The sequence below is a fragment of the Papilio machaon genome, chromosome 3 (assembly GCF_912999745.1).
Source record: "Papilio machaon chromosome 3, ilPapMach1.1, whole genome shotgun sequence".
Taxonomy (NCBI): Eukaryota; Metazoa; Arthropoda; class Insecta; order Lepidoptera; family Papilionidae; genus Papilio; species Papilio machaon.
In genome coordinates, this window is record NC_059988.1 from 606,938 (window position 1) to 630,598 (window position 23,661).

The following is a 23,661-nucleotide window of genomic DNA, read 5'->3' on the forward strand; positions in this document are numbered from 1 at the left end:
TTTTTCGACTTACTTAGGATTTCGACTTAATAAAGTACGAATTATAGAGATTCCACTGTACACGGGAGGAGAGCCTCCCGTGGAATCTCTATAATATGCCTCTGCATTGTACTTTATTGAAATTATTTAATGTTGCAGAAAATTTTACGCTTATGAATTTCTGATTAGGGATGAATATCTTTTAATTTTTCTATGTTTAAAATGAATTATTCGTGTAATAACTTTCACATATAACTTCGTAGTAAATTATATTGTCCGAAGGAAAGTTGTGAAATAAATTTGCTTTTCTACTGACTACATAAAAGTAATACGGTCAGCATGACATTCTTGTCACTTATAAGGAAAATGGTTAAAGGAAAAACTGACGGAAACACTACGTTCGCAATATTACACGGAAGGCTGCTGTCATTTCAAACATTCACGTGAAAGCACGGTATTAAATGCTACGAAAATGAACGTGAACAAGCACTTTGTAAATTTAGGAAAGATTAACGTCTCTTTTCGTTTTCGTAATTCAGAATTACACGTCATTTCTCAATACAGAATTTTGACTTCGAAAATGGAAGGATAGATGTCGCTGTAATCTCGCAGTTACCAAAGAGAAAAGCAGAGAAAAATATACTCAACCGAAGTTTTCCATCCTCCAGCAAATTAGAATTAAGAATTACTTATAAGTTAATCGTTACGCAACGTAGTAAATAAACTAAATCCATTGCTATACAAAAATGTATCATATCACTACGCAATAAAGTCTGGTTTACCATGAACTTTTTAGAACTGAACATCGATATTATCTCACATGAACGTTGGATTACAATAATAGATATGTTCATGAAACTATTAAGGTTAGTATATTGGCACAATAAACTTCGTATATAAGTATCAATACATACCCAATTGTAATATAAGCCAATTAGATTACAATATAAAAGTATTGAATGGGAATAATAAATATTATGATATTAATATGTTTAATACGCTTTGTTGCGATGTAACTTCGATAGATGTGTGTATGTAGATACTATAGACTAGAGCTAGACGATTTAATAAAGCCCTTCGTACACAAGGAAACGTATATCTTGGTAACTTGTGTGATTGCGTCGCGAGAAACGCGTTGCGCGCGTGCCGTAAACACAATGGTTGAATTGATGACGAGCGTCAGGTATTCAGTCTGTACACGAATAGCGACTTTATGTCAACTGTATAGATTTGCTTCGCCAGGATAAAAATTGTAGCACTTTTTCTCAATTACAGATTGCGAGCGATTGGCGTTAGCGATGATAGATCGGTAACGCGCACTGTTTACGATCCTCTAAGACTTCGTATTTATTAAGTTGCTTAGCGACTGAAATCGTCGGGTTTTGAAGATTTACATTGCCTCGTGTAAGAAGGCCCTACATCATGAAACATAAAAGGAATATAACATGTGTTAACCATTTACACCAGTCATATTATAGGCCGTCACTTTACTAGTTATCATACACATGAGGTGTGCCTTATACGCTTAGAAAAAAGAAGACGTGAAGTGGAAATTCACAGTTGAATGTATATAGTAACTTATAGAGCGAAGTAATCTCTATAAAGCCCGATCGCAAATCAATTTATGGCCATGTGCTCTCATAAAACTTCATTACCAGTCTGCGACTACACCGACCACATATTCAATTGTTTGCCTAAAATAACTCACTAAAGTTATGTAAGCTTTAGTACGTTTTATCTAGAACCATTTTATAGATAACAGTTTTACTTCAATAAAACCATTGATTACTTGCTGCGTTTTAACAGATAAAATTAATATTCGATCTTGAAACAATTTTGCTTATCTGTGGTATTTATAATTAACATTTTTACATTATTTCGTCCGAATTAATCCGATCTTTAAAAACAAAGTAAGAATATTGATTGCGGCCTTAAGACTGGTTGAAAATAATTTTGCTTCTTAAATATGTTTACGTTAATCCGGGCTCACGCAGATTGATGTATGCGACGTGACATTAACATATTAATGTGTGCAGAGTAGAGCGATACTGTTCACGGCTTATGGAATTATTTTTAATAACGTTGCCATTGTGATTTATGAAGGGCCAGAATTTAGAGCATGCGACCTTCTCAGATGTTTTTATGAACGTTTCGCACCCCAGGAAGTTATAGGAAAATGTATTATTAGAAAGTTACATGGATACAAGCTATGATTAAAATGCGTAATAGTTAGTGATATATATTGTTGGCGTATAAATTTCCAGTTGTAATTTATAGAGGCGAAGGAATGTTAGACAACCTTAATACTTAAATATACTGGCATAGTTATTGTCCGGGAAATTTAAATTATTCTATGAGACATGTTAAAATGTCAAAACGTGAAATATTCTGAGCATCGATTCTTTGATAATAATACTGCTTTTTCAATAATAATATTAATTAGGCAGCAAAACAATATTACAAATTCTAATTTAAGTTTGAAAAGCGAAACTTACCTTTCTATACCGAGCGAAACTTAGTCAACTTACTTTCATACACACGTCAAAAGAGAAAGAAAGGTATAACTTAGAGAGAAGGAGTGAGATAGAAAATTTCAAATCAAAATAGTAACAAAACTATGTTTTATGTCGGTTTCCACTATCATGAAGCTTGTGACATATTTTCATTCCTCTTATTTACCCGACTAACAAGTGGGTAATGTTTCATAGTTGATGTAATTGTTTGTATTAAAAAATAAGAAAATCTAATCAATTTAAATATTATTAGTGCAGCCAATAGATGGCGCTATTTCATCAGTTAGTCGCGATTTTTTTTTTTTTAATTACTTAAAATCTTTTTTTTCCAACAAAAAAAAAACAAACTCAACTGAAATACAAGTGTCAGGGCAGTAGAATTTTACGGTTTAAAGTGTATTAGTTCAGTTGTGAATCACAGTTTCCTGTCTCCAAGGCGCGATAATGTCGGCGTCTAATTGAAACCGTCAGCACCATTTTTATACTCTAACGGAGTTGCAAGAAAGCTTGTGGTACAAGTTACGAACTTGATCAAATTAAGAAAAAAAAAAAGAATTTTCACTAAAAGGGAACTTATTAAAAACTAGCTGTCGCCCGCGACTCCGCCTATGTGTTCTTCCAGACTATGTTCTATATCGATGTCAAATTTCATCACGATTCATTGAGCCGTTCCGGAGATACCTTCTAACAAACATCCATCATAACATTCGCATTTATAATATTGGTAAGATATGAAAGATTTAAGTAATAAACTTACTAAGTATATAAATGAAGGACTTATGTATTACTTATGGAACTATTATTTTAATAACTGCTTTGATTTTGTTACTTGGAATATTATTTTTTATACAAAGATTTTACTTAATTACTCTTACCTAAATGTTGGCTATCCTTGTGTAAACATTACACACCGCAAAATATGTCCCCCTATCATCATTGTGTCGTAGTTTACTTGTTAATATATTACAATAATCTTCAAATTCCGTGTGGTAATAAATAATTAACGTATAACTACGTCGCAAGGCACGAAGTCGTAATTCATTGTGACGTTAGCTGGATAAATTAAGGGCTAAGTTTTAGCTTAGCGTGGGTTTCCACTGGTTAAATATTAACAATAAAAACATAAAGCTACCAAAGTTTATTTTAAAGATAATATGTGCATATAGAAAAATATATTCTGAGTGCCAATAACGATTATATGATTATTATTACACACGCCTTCGTAACGTCATTACGACGTATGAAAATTAGTATGAAATTTGAACTTTAAAGCCGGTAGCGGGCGCTGCACATGTTTTTAATACAAATTTTGTCGATGACGTTACGTAAATGTTCTTACAATTTTTTTTTTTATGAATAATTTAATACCTAAATTAACTTAATTAAACATTAAAATGTCTGCAGTAAATTTTCATTCGTCTATTATTTTGCAGTAATGCATACATATATCAAACTGACATGTTTAGAAGAGAAATAAGGAAATTCCTGCGTTCGCCACTCCGCTGAATCTCGAGAGCTTTCAGAGACGAATGCGATGGAATTTAGAATGTGTTTTATCTTCAACGTGTGAGTTGACAGTGATGTTAATCTTGTACGTAATTGCTGATACTACGCTTTGGGGAACGCTTTTGGTTACATGGAATTATTACTGCTACCTTAAGTATTATGTAGACAATTTGTTAGCTGAAATAGATATAAAGAGGTTGAAGTTAAAGTATGTGCTGTCTCAACTATACCGCATATTAGACACTTTTAGTAATAATAAGGTTATTGTTCTAAGCGTTAAACAAAATAGTCTCCTAGATATAATTAAACTGAACAAGGCTATCGAAAATACGTGCAAACTTTACAAAAACTCTTGCTATATAGATTATAAAAGCTCTAAACTACTACCGGATATTATCAAAAATATAAACTACACAATCGATAGCTGGGACTATGCTGATAAATTTTTAAACCCAAAAGAAATAAGAAAGCAAATTGCTAATACTAATTCTAGTAAACAATTAAAACAACATTTAAATAAACCAAAAAAAGGCACGATACCTTATTACTTTAAAAAATCTATAGAAAGCGTATCCGAAACAAATCCAATTGTTAAAAAGGGGACTATACCCTATTATTTTTCTGTTATAAAAAATAGAAGTAGGTTTTTTCGCGCTTCAGAATATACATGCAACAAAACATAACTTTAGAATCTTACATCAAAACATTGCAAGTGTATTATCGAAAAAAGAATTAATTGAAGTAACTATGCAGGAATTACGAGAACAAGACTATGAACCTGATATAATATGTCTTTCTGAAACGTTTATAAAAAAAGGGTATGAGATGTATATAAAAATCTGGGGTTATAATATGGCAGCAAATTTCTCTAGACAAACACAAAGAGGAGGAACATGTATTTTGGTTAGAAAGGGATTGGACTTTAAGGAAATAGCTTTTGTAGGAAACTATGCTGCGCCGAATACATTTGAAGTCTGCGCCGTAGAAATAACAAATACAAAGTTAGTAATTATCTGCGTTTATAGAACACCACAATCAGATCCCATGCAATTCTTAGAAAAGTTAAATAAACTGCTTCATGATTTTTACGTAAAATATAAATCGAAAATAAATATAGTTATAGCGGGTGACTTCAATATAAATACACTTAAGGAAAATAATGTAACTAATAATCTAAAAGACTTATCCCTCAACTATAATTTAAAGCTCCACATCAATGTGCCCACACGTAAAGCATCTTGCATTGATCATATTTTAAGTAACATCCCAAATGCGACGGCTATGGTTTTACCACTTCATCTATCTGATCATGACACAGCGCAGCTGTTAAGCTTCCCATTGAATCGCCAAGCTCAAAAACGTACCATATATTTTTTATATAAAAGAGATTATAGTCTAGACAATGTTAGAAGGTTTAAAGAATGCCTTCAAAACTTATCCTGGTCCGATGTATACGCGGAAAATGACGCTAACGCGGCGTTTAGTAAGTTTCATGACCTCTTCCGTGTCTTCTATAATCTCTGCTTTCCAAAATTACGTATAAAGATAGATCTTAATGCTAAAAAGAATCAAAATTGGATAAGTAAAGGTCTTAAAATAAGTTGCAAAAATAAACGAATATTGAGATACCAATATTATAAAAATAAAAACAATACTTATAAAGCAAAATACAAAGTCTACTCAGGTCTTCTAAAAAAATGTATTTACAAATCGAAAAAGATTGCCAACATAAAGTATATTTCTGAAAATAAAAATAAAAATAAAGCCATCTGGGCCGTTATTAAAAATGAAATAAATAATCCAAATACCAAAAATACTATAGAAGAGGTCATAGTAAATAATAAAATTGTCACGGATCCTCAAGAAATAGCTACGGCCTTTAACAATCACTATATAGACTCGATACATGAAACACCACATGACACAAAAGAAGCATTGCTTTGCAGCAGTAAAAATGTTAATTCGATGTTTCTTAGACCTATGACGGAGAGTGAAGTTAGAAATGAGATACTATTACTAAAAAACACAAGTTCTGAAGGTTACGATGAAATTAACACAAACATTTTAAAAAAATGCGTTGACGATATAACTAAAATTTTAACACATCTAATAAATTTATCTTTCGCCTGCGGAATTTTTCCAGATGCACTTAAACTATCAATTATTAAACCCATATTTAAAAAAGGCGAGAAGTGTGATGTTAACAATTACCGACCAATAACTTTGATTCCGATTATATCCAAAATATATGAAAAGTGTATGTATAAGCGACTTATAGATTTCTGCAATAAAAATAACATAGTGAGTAACGAACAATTTGGCTTTCAAAAAGGCAAATCAACTACCCTCGCTATTTATACACTCATAAAATTAATAATATCAAACCTTAATAATAACTATTTGACTACAGGCTTATTTGTTGACTTATCTAAAGCGTTTGACCTAGTGTCACATGATTTTTTACTACAAAAATTAGAAAAAGTTGGTGTTAGAGGACCCCCTCTCCAGTGGATATCCTCTTATCTTAGCAATAGGCAACAAAAAGTTATTATCACGAAAATAAATGGAAACAGGGACCTTGTACCGTACTCATCTAGATATAGACATAATAAATGTGGCGTCCCACAGGGAAGCGTACTTGGCCCTATTTTGTTTCTTTTATATATAAATGACATTATAAATATTACTAATCACAAATGTGTATTGTTTGCCGATGACATTTCAATTATAGTAACTTCTAATAAAAAACACGACACAATAAAGGACCACGAGACTAATATAAATATGACAATAGATAATTTAATAAAATGGCTTGACAATAATAATCTAAAAATTAATCTTAGTAAATCTGTATATATACAATTTAATAAAAGTAATAACAATAAACATAATTTTAAACTAAATATACCAAAAGTAAAAGCAGTTACGCATACAAAATTATTAGGAGTAACCATAGATGAAGATATAAATTGGAAGTTACACGTTAATGATGTAGCTATAAAAATGAATAAGTTCGTTTATGCGCTAAAACAAATAAAAAATATAACAAACATAAAAACAGCTCTCATGTGTTATCATGCATATGTTGCGTCAATATTGCGGTATGGATTAATAATGTGGGGAAACAGCACTGATCGAAATAGAGCATTTGTAGCACAAAAAAAATGTATTAGAGCGATGTGTGGTCTGCACCCACAAGATTCGTGCCGACCCGCGTTCAAAAACCTAGGTTTACTACCACTGCCAGCACTTTATATTTATGAGATATGTATGTTTGTACGGAAGCATAAAGAATTATTTACTGTTCGCAACCGGCGTGACCATTTTAGATTAGTACTACAAGATAATCCTAGACTTACTAAATATACTAATAGCTGTTTGTTTATGTGTATACAAATTTATAACAAGGTACCAAATGACCTGAAGATGTTAAATGCCAGACAATTTAAACGGGGATTGTATAAGTTATTGCTTGGAAGTGGTATCTATAGCGTAGAGGAATTTTTGTGTGCTTGACTTATGATAAATCTATGTGTTTCTGCATGGTATATATTTTTGTGAAAATTGTATGATTTTTGTAAAAATATGTAATAAATGAATTTGAATTTGAATTTGAATTTGAAATATGATCTCTAAATGAATCTTCAAAGGTTTACAATCCAACAAATTTATAAATACAGTAGAAATCTCATAATACGACATTGGCTAAAACAATATGATGACTGTAACGACCTGCCTGCGTGTATTAGTGACTAATTTTTTGATTTTTTCTGAGTACTTTACTCTGAGATTTTTAATAAATTTTGATAAATAATTCATAACATATTAATTTCAATTATCTGCCAGGCGTTATCCCACTCACGTGTGGTCAGCACTCAAGATTTTGTAAATCACCAACCCTACTTGGGAGGAATATGTTAAAATTAAATATAATACAAACTAAATAATTATAGCTAAACATTTCAAAATTTTTTCTAAAAAACACTAACAATAAAAATTAGTAATAAATCATTTTAGATAGAAAAAAAACTTCAAGTTCTTGTCTCGATAACTTCAAGTGTTAATTCCAATATCGATCTCTCATTCTGTCAATATATCTATCTTCATTTATACAATAAAGCAACTAAACGGCTGAACATACTTTTTTGTATATCATTTTACTGTGTTAACAATACATTGAGCAAAGTAAATAACTATAAAATTTAATGCACGAACGAATGAAGCAATGGACGGTTGCCAGCGATACGCACAAATGTAAAGAGTAACTTTGTAACTTTATAAAAATACTGCGTAAATCAAATTAGGTATACATAAATCTGAAAAGAGTACAGTTGTAAAATGAAACTCTAAATTATGTTCTTTTGTGAGTTGTAATGAAATATCAATGTAATAAAGTATAACATGTTTTCCAAACTTTCGTTACTTTCGAGGCCTCGGAAAGCAATAAAAGGAAATTAAACGCGCCTATTCCGTGATAGTCACCAGTTACAGAAATAAATAATACTTCAAAGAATACGACGTTGAAAGGAATAAGTCTATTATTTGAAAGATATTATCTGTATCGACTATTGAGGAAAGGGTCGTTAAAAGGTTATTTCTTCTTTTTTATTTGCTGCATACTGGCCAGTATTTTAAGTATATTTTTCTAAGTGACTGTAGTTAATTTAGTTTTGTAATAAAAGGACTTTAGTTTTCCAGCATTATTGTAGAAATGTACAACTATAGCATACGAGTATCGACCACGTGGAACCATTATTCTTCCAGAAATCTTACTTAATATTATAAATGCGAATGTTTAGATGGATGTTTGTTTAAAGGAATCTCCGGAACGGATCAACGAATCGTGATGAAAATTGGCACATACATAAAACATAGTCTGGAAGAATATATAAGCTAGTTATTTTTTTTTTTTAATTCGCGCGGAAGGGGTTGCGGGAGACATTTAATAGATAATGTCAATCATATTCTTGTTTGATTGTATTATTGTTTCCGTATTTAAGATAACAAATGAAAGCTTGATGTAACTTAACACAAGCTTATGGTTAATCAAAAAATAATTGTAATTCAAAGGAACCCTCGTCAATGTCGCGAGGATTACACTTTATTTGATTTCCATTCCGCGCCGGCGTTCGCTTCTCACAAATTTTCAAACTAATAGTGCAAATTATCATTGTTAAATATTATCAATATATATTTTTTTGTTTTCCTTTAAAACTTCAAGTAGTGGTGCAGAGGACCTGTATTTCGCATTAAAAAAAGGATTTAAACGTTGAGTAACAAAATTATATAATTGAAAACTAATTTTCAAAAATCTATAATCACATCAAGTTTTTGTTTTATATTTTGAAATAGACTTTTATGGTAATATTAATGGTGTAACTTATGTTGTTATATTTAATAATAAATAGTAATAAATTTAATAAAAACACGTAATTTCAGTGACAACGTAACACTGAAGTAATAGACACGAATTATTAAAATTCCCTTGATGACTTCTTTGTTCTATTGTTTTGTTTGCCAAAAAATATCTCTCCTTTATTGAAAGGCCTCGCCTATTGAGGCGAGTATCATTTGTTTCAAATGTTTTTTTTGAACCATTGAATTGTTTTTCATTTGTTTTACATTGTTTTAGGAGCCAAAATAGGAAGATAATTTTAAAGCAACGATGGGGTTTGGTTGTTAGCATTTAAACATGAAGTCTTCGGTTATAATTTTGAGTGGAATGTATAAGTATGAAGAAATATGCATCAACGTTTTTACTTTGTTAATTCTTTACTATGAAGCAAGTCTTGCTAGTCAGTCTTCGTGAAACAATTACATCATCTATCAAATATCACGATTCCGTTTCATATATTTTAATACACAAAAACTCTCTATATAGTAAGGTATAGACGGAGATCATAAGCAAAATTTGTGTCAAGTTAATATTTCTTAATATTAAGGATTATCAAATTGGAGAAAACATTAAACATCCTCCGCGAATATTAAAGCGCGCGGATCTTTCATTCCCTAACTAATTATTTATATTCAAGATACTTTGATTGTATTTCTTGTTCTTTAAAGAAGTAGGTACATATTTATTTGCTAAGGTACTTTTAATTACATTTGCCTTTGAATCATTTCTACTTAGAATTAGCAGCATTTGTTTTCATGAGTTTGAATACATATTTGATAGAATATTTAGATTTATATAGTAAAAGTACTTTTTCCTTTAAATTTAATACATAGTCTAAAAGTATTAATAGACGAATAAGAAAAACAACCAAAGTTATATCTAATGCGGTATTATTTACTAAGATCGTATCGGAAAAACAATTTTCAACTAAACAATAATATTGTGTACAGCCCTTAACAACTATGCGACATATTAAACTTTACGTGTTTCGAATTCTTCAACTAGATGTTTAACAAGTAGCCCAAGCGATGTAATTTATAGCAAGGGTCCTTCCCCTTTGACGCAATTTATAAGCGCTAGAGAATAGTTAATATTAACACTAAAATTAAATACTACGTAGTGTTAGGAAGAAAACCGACACTGTGCCGGTGTATCGGCGCTTCACTAGACCTACAAAATTATCAACGCTTACGTCCCCTCACTACATCTGACACTTGGCTTTGTAACAAAAGCGCGCTATTCGCTCCAAACGATTTCAATTTATAATAGCTGTCGCCCGCGACTCCGTCTGCACCGAATCAAAAATAATCTTTTTTAGTAGCCTATGACTTCTTCCAGACTATGCTCTTCATCTATGCCTAATTTCATCAAGATCCGTTGAGCCGTTCAGGATATACTATCAAACAAACATCCATCCATCCATCCAAACATTCGCATTTATAACATTAGTAAGATGGTCTAAAAGTAGATATCCAGAAGTCTTAATTTAATGCTATTTTTAGATTTTGAAATTTTTGCTCTTTATTAATTAAATTGATAATGTGTAAATAATAAGGTAATTTTTGTTAATATAAGTACAATTTGCATGAAAAAAAAAACTTCAATCAATTAATCGCTATATAATTTCAATCAAACCACAAGCTGAAGAATGAAAATTAATGATGTCATGTTATGTTACTGGGAGGCCGGAAATCCATTCATTATAGAAAGGTCATTCTGTTAAGTTGTACAATTGTATTAATCACTTTATGTCCAACAAATAAAGAAAATATATGTATTACGAATATTTCTTGAAGTTAAAAAGTATCCACAATTATTTTCTTAGTTGCTTAAGTTTAAACGAAGGAAAAGGAAGGACAAGGAAATCTATATATATATAAAAGAAAGTCGTGTTAGTTACACTATTTATAACTGAAGAACGGCTGAATCGATTTGACTGAAAATTGGTGGGCAGGTAGCTTAGAACCAGGAAACGGACATAGGAACTTTTTTATCTTTTGTGCATTCTTTTTATTCCACGCGGACGGAGTCGCGGGTAAAAGCTAGTTATGTATAAGAAAGATGTACATAACAATATAGAATATATGTCTGTTAGTACAAATAGAATTACAGTACTGAGATTAAACATGTTTAAATTACTTACGAAAAGGCAAACGTAAGGCACGTTTAAGTCAATATAACACACCTGCTTGCTAACATTAACGGGACCCTATTTACACGGGTCAATAATTACCTGCTTTCGTTAAGTATTTATTCTAAGAACTTTGTTACATATGCTTAGTCGAAACAAGTGTTACGTCTATTTACAGAGTACCTTACTGCTCGACTACCAGTGGGTTTCTAAGACCAAAGTCTCCTTTTAAAATATATTGTTATCTTTGTTTTGTCAAAGATAATGACAGGGATGACGATATGTTTACAGAGATTTTTGTCTCAGAAACTTACGGTACGTAAATGGAATAAAATTTGACTGTAACAATGTTGGCTTCTAATACCAAAAAATCTAAGTAAAACATATCATTGGATAACGATATGTTTTAATTGGGCATTTTGGTCTTAGAAACCCGCTATTAAACAGTCAATTTCTGAATGTTATCCAATTTGTTTCTGTGTTTATTGATTTGACTGTATATCAGAACCATTATATTAAAAGATTGATAACATCAAAGAACTATCAACGAAATATTGGATCCCGGAAAATGTGTATTTTACTGTCTTGTGAATTCTGCGTCAAATACTTTTCCATTTTATTTGACTTCTCATGACGCACTTCCGTTTAATACAGACTGTTCATATTATAATAACTGTTGTCCACGACTCCGTCCGCGGGGAAAAAAACAAAAAACTTCATTAGTAGGCTTTGTGTTCAGCGAGATTCGTGCATTCATTCTGGAGATACCTTCTAACAATCATCCATCCATACGTCCCAACATTCACAGTAATAATGTTACCAAAATTTATGATAGTGATAATTTAAAACAGCTTTTGTTACGTTCTATTGCGAAAAAAATGCTTTAAACACTCATTACACGAAGCAAAAAAGTAAACTTCATAATTTTAAAATTTCGAATGCATTTAAGTTTCCATTTTTAAAATGTATGCTCTTTAAATAATGAACAACTTATGCTTCTAACACTACGGTAGTTTAATTACTATTTATTTAAGCTACTAGTTCTACTAAGCACTTATAAAAGAACTGAGAAATGTACTCACTTGTAAAATGCATAAAATAAAACTGCTTAATTTCATTTGTAATGTTTTATTAAAATCGTTTAGTCCGCCTCTCATTAGGTAATTGAAGGAAGTATTTTGTTCAGACCAAATGTATATGTTATCTATGATTACACGTCAAGTTGTTTAATTTAATAAAATTAACATTAATAAGTCTTGGAAGCTACAAATAATAAGAGAATATGTTGAAAAGATTTTACGTAGAAAATTATTACAGATATTGTTGACTGTTAAAATTTGAAATTAGTACCTTTATTTCCATTAAGTACATTTTATAGAAATTTTTGTGTTCAAATGAATAAATTATTACTGATTTAAGAGTAACCTTGGATTTCTGTCACCAAATCTCTCTGTGAAACATATCGTCATCTCTTTCATTATCTTTGACAAAACTGAGATAACAATATGTTTTAAACTGACATTTTGTTTTCAGAAACCCACGGTTAGTAACGTAAATTATGTTTAACTAAACTAAGCATATTATATGTATAGTTTACAACTGAAGTAAAGGATACTAGTCAATGAGAATCCAATTGTATGTAGGACTCCTTGGACTTATGGTTTTTCATTATGCGAAAGTTTGTGCTCGGTATTACGCTACAATTACGAATTCAGTAATTACTAGTTTATCAATTTGCAATCATTTTTAATAAAAATTAAATTTTCAACCAAGTCAAATTTAACGTCATAAAATTAAATTGATTTGCCAGATTTTAATTATTAATTTTTATATTCATTTTTATTGATTGAATTTAGGTTACATTCGTTCCAATTTGCTAAATTGATTACTAAAATTATTTACATATATACAAAAACTATTGGTCCGTCTATGTTAAACGTAAAGATACAATATTGTGCACACGATAAGCTTTAGTTTTACAATCAGATTATTTTAAAATTCATAAAATTAAATGTAATAATAAATACGAAAAGTTCAAAATTTCTTTAGTGAATTTCTTTTTCCTATTAAATTAAGGGTCATAGTTACTTCAACGAATAAATTGCCTTTGAAATTGCTGAATTAAAAAACATGAAATGTTTTTAATTAAAAATTATGTCAAAACAATCACATAATTCACAAAAAAATAATTGTTAAATAATGTAATAAAAATATTTATTGCTTTATACATACGTAATACTATGAAGAAAAATCTTGGTGTTTTTATTAAATTCATTCTGTTATAATATTTGATCCATAATAGCTTTTTAGTAAAATAATTCTCTCTATTTTCTAGAAAATATACAAAATAAATCCAATACATTTTTACTTCATATATATTACACAACATTTGAAATTAAATTATCAAGATAATTAGTTAAAAATCGTGCTATATATTGAGGTTTAAAGTATAATTTAATAGGAAATAGAGACAATACCAATTACGTGTCAATTAAATGCTAAATTCTAACTCGACAATTACGGTGAGTAGGAGGGATATGCGGCTGAACTGTTGACACAACTATGTACATAAATTTAATTTTAACCATTAATGTTATTTACAAACATTTACATAATGATAAACATATATTAAAGTTCGATTTAAAACACCGGCACTTCTATAATCCAATTGTTTAGATATGGTTATATAAGTCACAAAATGTTTTCACACACTTCACTACATAGTGTTACCTCTAACGTCTTTTTAGTACGTGACACTATAAAAGTTTATTATAGCATTTGTTTCTTTTTACTACTAATTTTAAGGAAATGTTTTAAATGTTTCACATCACAACACAGTGTTTTTAACCTTCTATAACCGAGAGCGTCAACAATTAAATATAGTCCGTGACGTTCTCGAGAAGGTCCGGCTGAAGTCACACGATCTCGTCGTGGTGCACCACGTCACTGCAACTGCCGGCGCGTTGCAGTCAGGCGCGCTGACGTCACACGCGCAGCTCCTCCATCGTCACGTTCGACTTCGCGTTCAGCTGCGTATTCTTCTTCGTCAGTGTATTCGTGTTGATCATCTGTATCTGATGAGCGGACAGCAAAGGCTGATTCTCTTGCAGCTGACCGCTAGCTAATGTATTTATATTAGTCTTCCCTAATTTTGGCGGCGGTGGTGCCCGCGGCAGAGTTGCCATGCTCGCTACATTGTTGCTCGGCAAATCGGCAAATTCGGGCGGTGGTAATTGATGATGAGAGTGCGTGTGATGATGACTGAGTATAGTCGCCGGATCGTTCTTGAGGCTCGTCTGATAGGTCAATGTTCCTTCGAGATCACCGCAGATATTGTTAGGCATCTGACCATTTTCGACGCGCTTCTTCAAATGAGATCCGTTTATGTTACCGTCTTGGCCGTTCATTCGCGTTTTATCTCGCTGATAGTACACGCCGGCAAATATTAATACGTTCAAAATAAGAAGAGAACATCCGATTGCAATAGTAACACTCAAAGCGGTAGAATAGGCCGCGAACCCATCTTCAGGTGGCGGCGAAGTAGTTGCGTCTGATTTGTGTACTTCCGGACTTTGTGTTGGTGGGTTTAATCCACCGATGTTGAAGTTCAATGGCGAGGTAACATTTAGTACTGCTAGCACCGGTACTTTTGTAGCAACCCCTGTCTCTGACAGAATCAAATCAGTGATCTTCTTAAACGGCGGTGTGAACGTTTTTATAGTGGGCTGTAAGGAAGTATCTTCGTGCTCGAGCTGATGATGAGAGGGGGGAACATCTTCTCCCCCAGGACGATGTAAATCCGGTACAAGGTTTAGCCAGAACGATAGCCTGAGAACAAGCATTATATAGTTGCATCAATTATTTATTCTCTTCCCTAAGATATTAAAAAGCATTTGTGATTTACCTGTGTGCTCTGTAATGGTTCTTTAATTTCGATTTTATATCTATGTTTAAATATTTCTTATGAACTGCTTCGTAGGCAGTCCACTCCATATTCTTCATTCTTACTCGTTCTTGTCGACCGGCTCTTATTGGATCACTTTCTTGAGCTTCATTTGGATTGCTAGAAATCAAATGTCAACATTGAAATAGTAAAATCTTTTTATGTTTGATTAGTGTATATAAATTATTTTGTTGTTCTCGTTACTTCAAATATTTCTGATGGAAAATCGTATTCTAAACTTACCCAGTCTTTGCAAAATTGCCCCAATACAGCATGACTGATTCTGAGAGTGCTACTTCAGCTTTAGTGTAATTACGAGGGAAGTGAGCCAGTCCGCCAACTAGTGGCGCGCCGAATATATACGGCAACTCCTCACCATGTATGCAGCCTTGACGCTATTGAAATAACATGAATATAATTCTCAGCATTTGATTTGGCAATTCAAAAGCAAGAGTCTGACCTACTTGGCACATATGTTTAGTGGTTAATATACAATACAAAACATTATATACCTAAAACTGCTCATATTAACTATCAAATAATTAGGGAAACTCTTAAAATGATATCAAAAAAGTAAAATTGTTACCGTACGCTATATATACATCATTTAACGTTTAATTTTTTAAGAGTCGATACCATCCTATTTTAAAACTAGGTTCCGGTAATAAATGAAAGCCGGTCGGTAGGTGCCTGACCAAGTAATTGGCTCACTATCTTGTTAGTGAAACATCCGTCTCCGCAAACGAGGTAACTCGAGAGCTCGCTGTCTTTATTAATAGTAGTTTTAACTTTACCATCCTAGCACACCTCAAACGAGACTTTTATACTTTATTCTCAAGACATAAAAGTTCTTCTCCGGCAGTAAAATCTACTTTGAATATGACGTGAGAAGTTATTAAAAATTATTTACGAGCAGTTTAACACAAGCTTTGGAATATAATATAAGTCATTTAAAATTATACACTTGTCTTGATACTAGGCTTACTCCTATATCTAGAATTCAGTTTATAACCTTTGATATAAGTACAAACATAACGCTTTACAAAAAATAAAAATCCAAGTCCATTGTTAAACGTACAGTTTTTATAATTGCCACAATTTACAGTCTTTTTACATGAAATTCAATCCAATAAAGTATTTGTTTGCAATATTAATTATTTATTTAGATACATACCTGCGGATAATCTCCGTACTTGGTCTGATAGTCGAACACGTACAAGTAGGAGTTACGTCGCAGTGCCGAGTGCGTGTCCGCCGTTAGCACTATCGGCGCTACCACCTGTGCGTCGCTCAGCGCCTCTAGAGTCTCGTCTCTGATAATAAACGTTTCTAGTTGCTGTATACTTCCATATTTTTAAAAACAACTGTCGGAGTTTAGGTGTAGATAGGTTGCACAGTCTGTTCTAATGTTGTCGTCGCAATGATTATTAGATGCGACAGGATTATAATAGCTGTTAAGTTCTTAAAACCAAATTTTTCTCGACAAACACGAATTTTAAAATGTGATAAATTTTTATTTATTTTATGTGACAGGTACATATTATTCGTTTTTATTTTATTTAACTAGAAATCTATTAGATTTTAAATTTAGTCAATTATTTTTGCAATTTCAGACTATTTCCATTACCTGATATTGATGGGATGTTGCACAGGTTTCTCCCAATCAGTATATTCGTTTATAATCGTCGCTAGAATTTCAGATAGATGATAGCTGTACGTATTTCTAACGAATGACTTGAGGATCTTCGAGCGCCTGTCCGCCTCAATGCCGTACTGCACGTCGTCACCGCTGAACGCGAAGTAAGCTTCTGCTTTCGTCACTCCCAGCATCAAGTCATACCTGTTTAGAATTATTAGAATTTTCACATATCTTAGCGGCTCTCTATTTCGCGTGAGTCGCTGCGCAGAACACAATTATTGGTTTAGCAGGACGGCCTTGGGCCGCCAAGATATATGAAAAGAATTTTAATAAAGTAGTATACTTGATTCTTTCTTGAACAGTGTGCCATTCTGAATCAAGTAATAGCACCATACCTTTTTTGTATTAAAAAAAACATCTACTAATACTACTTGCAAACTCTCTAAAGCCCAATATGAATTTGAATCTACAACCAGATGATCGGATGCCATTACGCTTAACCATTAGTCTATTGACGCTTTGCTTTCTTATAGTACAATAAAAGTACTAAATATCTTACTGACTTGGTGAGTTGAGCGACTGCGCTCTTGCGCATGAGCACGGCGTTAATGATGTTGACTGCGGTCTGCTTGCCTCCGGTGTGCAGGCTTTGTCCACCCCAATCGTAAGCGTTCTCCGGATTCATTAGAAGATCACCTGTGTCTGACAATTATAAGATCATTCTAGAAGTTTATGTTCAAGTGTCTTATTTAAGAGAATGTTAATGTCCTTGTTTTTTTGTTTTTTAAGATATTGAGAGGGTTGAAAATATTACTTTTAATTTATACTACAGTGAAAACTCTTCATAAAATTGATTTGTTAAGAATTTCTGTATTAACACAAGTGAATCGACAACAATATAAAGTTGTATTTTTTATGTTTTATTAATTATTTTTCTATGCAATTTTGAATTGTAATATTATTTTGTAACCAACTGGCTTATACATAATTAAGTACAACTGTAAGTTGTAATTTATTTTGAAAAATTGTCGAAGTATTTAAGGCTCTTCATAAGAATGTTTGTATTGTAAAATTAATACGTTGACAAAAGAATACAATTTGTTTAAGAATTCCAGAAAGAAAGTTTCCAGGAAGAAAAATGTTATGGGACAAGAAGGCGAGATGAAAACGTGGAAGCTCAAGCAAATAAAATGAGAAAAGTTTGTAAGAAAATTTAATAACATCGAGAACGCGCTCCGTTTGTCAACACTCGAGGTATGAAAAAGTTGGTATTGGAAATCCGCCACATTACAAGAATACTAAAATCATTGTTGATTTGAGCTTCCCCGTCAGATTTTAATAGCTTCCTACAACTTTCACAACTTTCATGCTTCACAAGAATTATTAATATTAAAGAATAATTTTGTTTCAAATTGTTTACTTTAACATTTCAAATTTACGTTTACGTATTGAATTTAAAACATGCAGATAAAGTCAAAACATTTACATCTGTGCTGCCACACTTGTAAGATTACGTAATTTGACAATCATGAAATACAAATACTCAATTAACTAAACACATATAAATATAGCAAAGTAAATAAATAGAAGACTGATTGGGCGTTATGTGTTATGAAGATTATGCCGTTAATACAAAAAATTGCGAGGTTCAATAATAAAATTATTAATTTTAATTGAAATCTATTTGGTTGACTGGATTCTTACCAATGACAACCCCGTCAACGCTGGGCCCGAATGCGTACGAGAAGTCCGGTGCGCGCACGGGCGCTGACAGCAGCGCCTCTAGCGGCCGCTCGCGTAAACACCGCAGGAGAGCAGGTGGCGTCAGATCTGTATGAAAATAAATGTCAGTTATTCATGTTCCTGAGAGAAATTGTAGTATATCAATTAAAACATTTTCATAACTAGACATATATTTATGGATTCCGCTTGATGTGATCCTGGTACAGTCAGCTTCATAAATATAGTGGCAGTCAAGATATCCAAATATATAGGAACACCTAAAGTGATCAATTATATAAGTACAACCAAAGTTATCACATTAATTGAAGCATCCACTCTGCTCAAAAACACCGGAGCGTTCACATCGTCATATATATGAGTACATTCAAAGTGCCCATAATTATAGTAACAGACATAGCGTCAATAGTAACGAAGCATCGAAAGTATGCAAAAATATCGTAACATTTGACAAAATTGAACTCTATCTCTATTTACTTAAGATACAGTTTGAAATATACTACTTCTGTTAAATTCATTTGACGCTTTGTATCAACATAATAGGTTGTCCAATAAGTTCGTTCCGATTTTCAATAGGTATCTTAGAATAGACCCGAATATATTACAATTATTGAAAACATATGACATGTTTACATAACACATGCATAATGAAAAACTTAACTTCAGCCATATTTTGACAAATGGTAGGACACGATTCGTTCTTTTCTATCAGTTTTATAAAAACTGATTGACTTAATTTTTGCCGAAATACATAAGACGTTTTGCTATAAAATCGAACAAATATAATTTAAAAGACGTATGCCAAAACTTAAGGGCCTTTAAAATTTCCATTAAAAATGGGCACGAACTTATCGGACAACCCAACATTTTTCTTCTTATTTAACGTTTAAAATTTATAAATTGACGATACATGACAGATACCTAATCTACCTATCTATATATATAAAAGAAAGTCGTGTTAGTTACACTGTTTATAACTCAAGTTCGGTCGAACTGATTTAGCTGAAAATTGATGAGGAGGTAGCTTAGAACTAGGAGACGGACATAGGAACTTTTTATCTTGTGAGCATTTTTTTTATTCCGCGCGGACGAAGTCGCGGGTAAAAGCTAGTAAGTAATATCAAATTTTATTCTGTCACAATATGTGCTAGTTTCAGTGTTTTACTATTTTCGCCGCAGTACGTAAGTTTAATGGTTCGAATCCCAGGCTTACAAGGTTTTTATTTTTCAATATTATCAATATATGTATAGAGCTTGATTTATTTTTAATGAAAAGGAAAAATCTAGTAATTTACTTAGAATATGTTTTTTACTTAACAAAAACAATTTTAAATTTTTATTTTTGGGGTATTAAATATTTAAATAAAATTAATAACGATTAGGTTCGGCCATCTATACAACTTCTGTTAAATTAATTGACAATTTGTATCAAAACATTTTTCTCTTCCTGTTAGGTATCTTCAGCCCGGTTGCAGTAGAATTTTCCAAGCATAGATTTATTACACGTATTCGATGTCGCCAGTGACAGTCCGCGCGGAATTTAATGACGAAACTTACAATAATAAACGTGAACAATAAAAAAACATGCTAATGACGTCTCGGTTAAAAAAAGGGACAAGGAATATTGTGGTTCCTTAATTTTTAAAGATGTCGAATAGAAACCAATAATTGTTGCGATAAAGTTCAATTTTATAAAACGCTTTGATAATAAAATTAAAAACCTTAAAAATGTAAAAATAAGTTTGGGATTCGAATCGCCAAAACTGCGTATTACAGCGAGCAGTTAAGCCGTAAGGCCAAACTGGCATATATGGTGACAAATTAAAATTTGATATTGCTTATCTATCTCGTACCTATCTGTCATGCGGGACGTAAACTTGAAGTAAATAGGAAAAAAATGTTTTGATATAAAATGTCAAATGAATTTAACAGAAGTAGTATATTTCAAAGTGTATCTTAAGTAAATAGAGATAGAGTTCAATTTTGTCTAATGTTACGATATTTTTGCATACTTTCGATGCTTCGTTACTATTGACGCTATGTCTGTTACTATAATTATGGGCACTTTGAATGTACTCATATATATGACGATGTGAACGCTCCGGTGTTTTTGAGCAGAGTGGATGCTTCAATTAATTTGATGACTTTGGTTGTACTTATATAATTGATCACTTTAGGTGTTCCTATATATTTGGATATCTTGACTGCCACTATATTTATGAAGCTGACTGTACATCACTATTCCTTATTATTCTTACATACATAAATAACAAATGAATCTTCTCTCTTTTTTTATCTGGATCCCTTTTGGCCTGATCCAAGAAGTTGGTGTGGACAAGAGAGATTTTCCAAGCCTTCATTGCTATACCTCTGTCGAAAAATTTATGTAGGTACACACAGTTAATGTTTCACTACAATGTAATTATGTAACAAAGTGGATATTCTTGCACCTTACCGGGAGAACAATTGGCGTGTCTTGCGACTATTGTGGCGTATTTGTTAGGGTCAGCGACCAAAGACCAGGGACTTAGACCCGAGCCTGACATTAGAATAGCTCTGTGGAACAGCAGACCTGCGAACAAATTTATAATTCATAGCTGTCGAACGCTACTACGTCCACGAGGAATTAAAAAAAATTAGTAGGCTATGTGTTATTCCAGACTATGTTCTAGATCTATGCCAAATTTTTGGACGTTTGGACTCAAAAGTAAGGCAATATAATCTGTGGACCGTTTTTGAATGTTTGCAATGACACCACTATAGTTACTTATATATATTTACGAGTGTAAACAACATTTTATTTAGTAAATAGGGATCGCAGTCGCTAAAAGAATTGTTATAATTTATTATCGAACTGTTTTCAAATAAGCTATCGTACAAACAATACGCATTATTTATTCACGAAATATTCAAATGGGGACTGGAATTGGAGCGAGAAACGCATTCATACAGTTTTGTTTGAATCATAAATCAACGTTAGCTCCAATACTATCCCATGTATGGATAGCTTTGTGGATGTACTGTTATTATTTTTTTAAATAAGTTAATTTTCTGTTTATATTTACCGAAAAATACAATGATGGTGTGTTCATCTAATTGAGTCACTTCTATCTGTATAACTTCTTATTAGTGTTTTCAAATATTTTGACGTTTCTAACCTCCATCCCCATACACCCTCTTAGTTCTAATCCTGTGATAATCTGTGCAGCGGACTTGTACGATGTTCCGAACCGCATGATATTTGAATACCTCAATATTTCTGAGGGCCTATCACGGATATTTTCATGACAGTTACGAAACAGTATTCGACAAATTTTGTATGAAATTTTGTCCAGAACATTTCGAAAACTATCTCATGAACAGTCACACTAGATCCCTTGTAATCAAAATCGTTTTAGGTTTTAATTTAGTAGAGATATTATTTATTTAGTAAATATACATTATGGCAGTTAGTCCATTCTATCTCGTAGCGTTTCTTTCTCTACAAATAATGCTACGTTAAAGTGAATCATATTCATTTCATTGCATTTCCTGAGTGTAAAATGTGAGATGCATTGCGTCTCCAAGCGACTGAATAAAATATTCCGTCGACACTGGGTCACGGATCACGTTGAAAATTTCTCATATTATGTGACATATATGTATCGTAAAGTATGTTATTAAGTTTCCGTGAAAGTATATTTTATTTGCATTAATCAGTTTTAGTGCATTTTGAGTGGTAAATAAAATAATTGATATTAGTAATGTTGAGATTCATAAAAAGATAAGTTAAGATTTTACTTATTTTATTTTAAGAATACTATAAAGTCGGAGAAAGTTGAAAAATATAACTACTTAGGAATTAGTGTTAAATATATAACGAAAATTATAAAAAATATCAAGTAACTGTAACACCAGATTCTTAATCACATAATTATGTAGATAATATGCGCAGATGTATGCACATAGTGAGGAGGTTCCTGTCTCTGTAGCCCTCACCACTGGTTGCTTGATTCATGGGATTCCGCAGCCGGTGGTACCATTTTTTATATAATATATTTTGTTATTTTTTTATAAAATGTATATTATATAGATAATAAGGTAATAAATGAATATGACTAGATAATTAAATATGTAAGTCCAAGCGGGTCTTTTGGAGTCATCTCATTGTAACCATTTTTCATACTTAACAGTTCGCTGGAATCTTTCCAACTTTGAACTAAACGCTTCGGTCATTAAAGGAAGAATAATAAAATCACTAGCCAAGCTTTCGTGGAAAGATTTAATTTATTTTCAACTATAACTATATCATATTAATAATAAAATATTCTAGCATCATTTTTATAAGATAAGACAACCTCCGAAATCAGAAAACAGATCGCGATGAAACTACTTAACCTTAAATAACTTTAAAACATTGTAATTATTTAAATATGTGCAACATGCAACACATGTGACCGTTACCGTGACGTGAAAAATAGAATGAAAGCGGGATGGATGAAATGGCGACAGGTCACAGTGTTAATATGCGTCTCAAAAATTTCCCTCAAAATAAAGGGTATAATTTACAAAACCAGCGTAAGACCTGTCATGATGTGTGGATCAGAATGTTGGGCTGTTAAAGGGACGGATGAAAAGAGTGTACATGTGCCGGAAATGCGAATGTTAAGATGGATGTGTGGTGTAAAGAGTGGATAGGATACAAAATGAGTATATTAGAGGAAGTCTGAAAGTAGCACCGGTAGTAGAAAAATTGAGAAGTTGGTTAGCGTGGTATGGACATGTTATAAGGAGGGAAGAATCGCATGTTGCAAAGAGAGCGTTAAGTATGAGAGT

The 23,661-nt window shown here is 32.1% G+C and overlaps 1 protein-coding gene across 1 annotated transcript in view; it reads right to left on the reverse strand.

The window, feature by feature from the left end:
- Nucleotides 1–14,343: 14,343 nt before the first annotated feature.
- The window catches only part of LOC106719643 (neuroligin-4, Y-linked), a 36,427-nt gene continuing 27,109 nt past the window's right edge, over nt 14,344–23,661 (reverse strand). Inside the window, exons 5-12 of the mRNA XM_014514020.2 lie at nt 21,302–21,418; nt 18,811–18,936; nt 17,670–17,808; nt 17,095–17,307; nt 16,642–16,780; nt 15,711–15,862; nt 15,429–15,587; nt 14,344–15,352 (exon numbers count right to left, since the gene is read on the reverse strand). Coding sequence (XP_014369506.2) covers nt 14,509–15,352; nt 15,429–15,587; nt 15,711–15,862; nt 16,642–16,780; nt 17,095–17,307; nt 17,670–17,808; nt 18,811–18,936; nt 21,302–21,418 — 1,889 coding nt within the window. The 3' untranslated portion in view covers nt 14,344–14,508. The remainder of the gene's footprint in view (nt 15,353–15,428; nt 15,588–15,710; nt 15,863–16,641; nt 16,781–17,094; nt 17,308–17,669; nt 17,809–18,810; nt 18,937–21,301; nt 21,419–23,661) is intronic.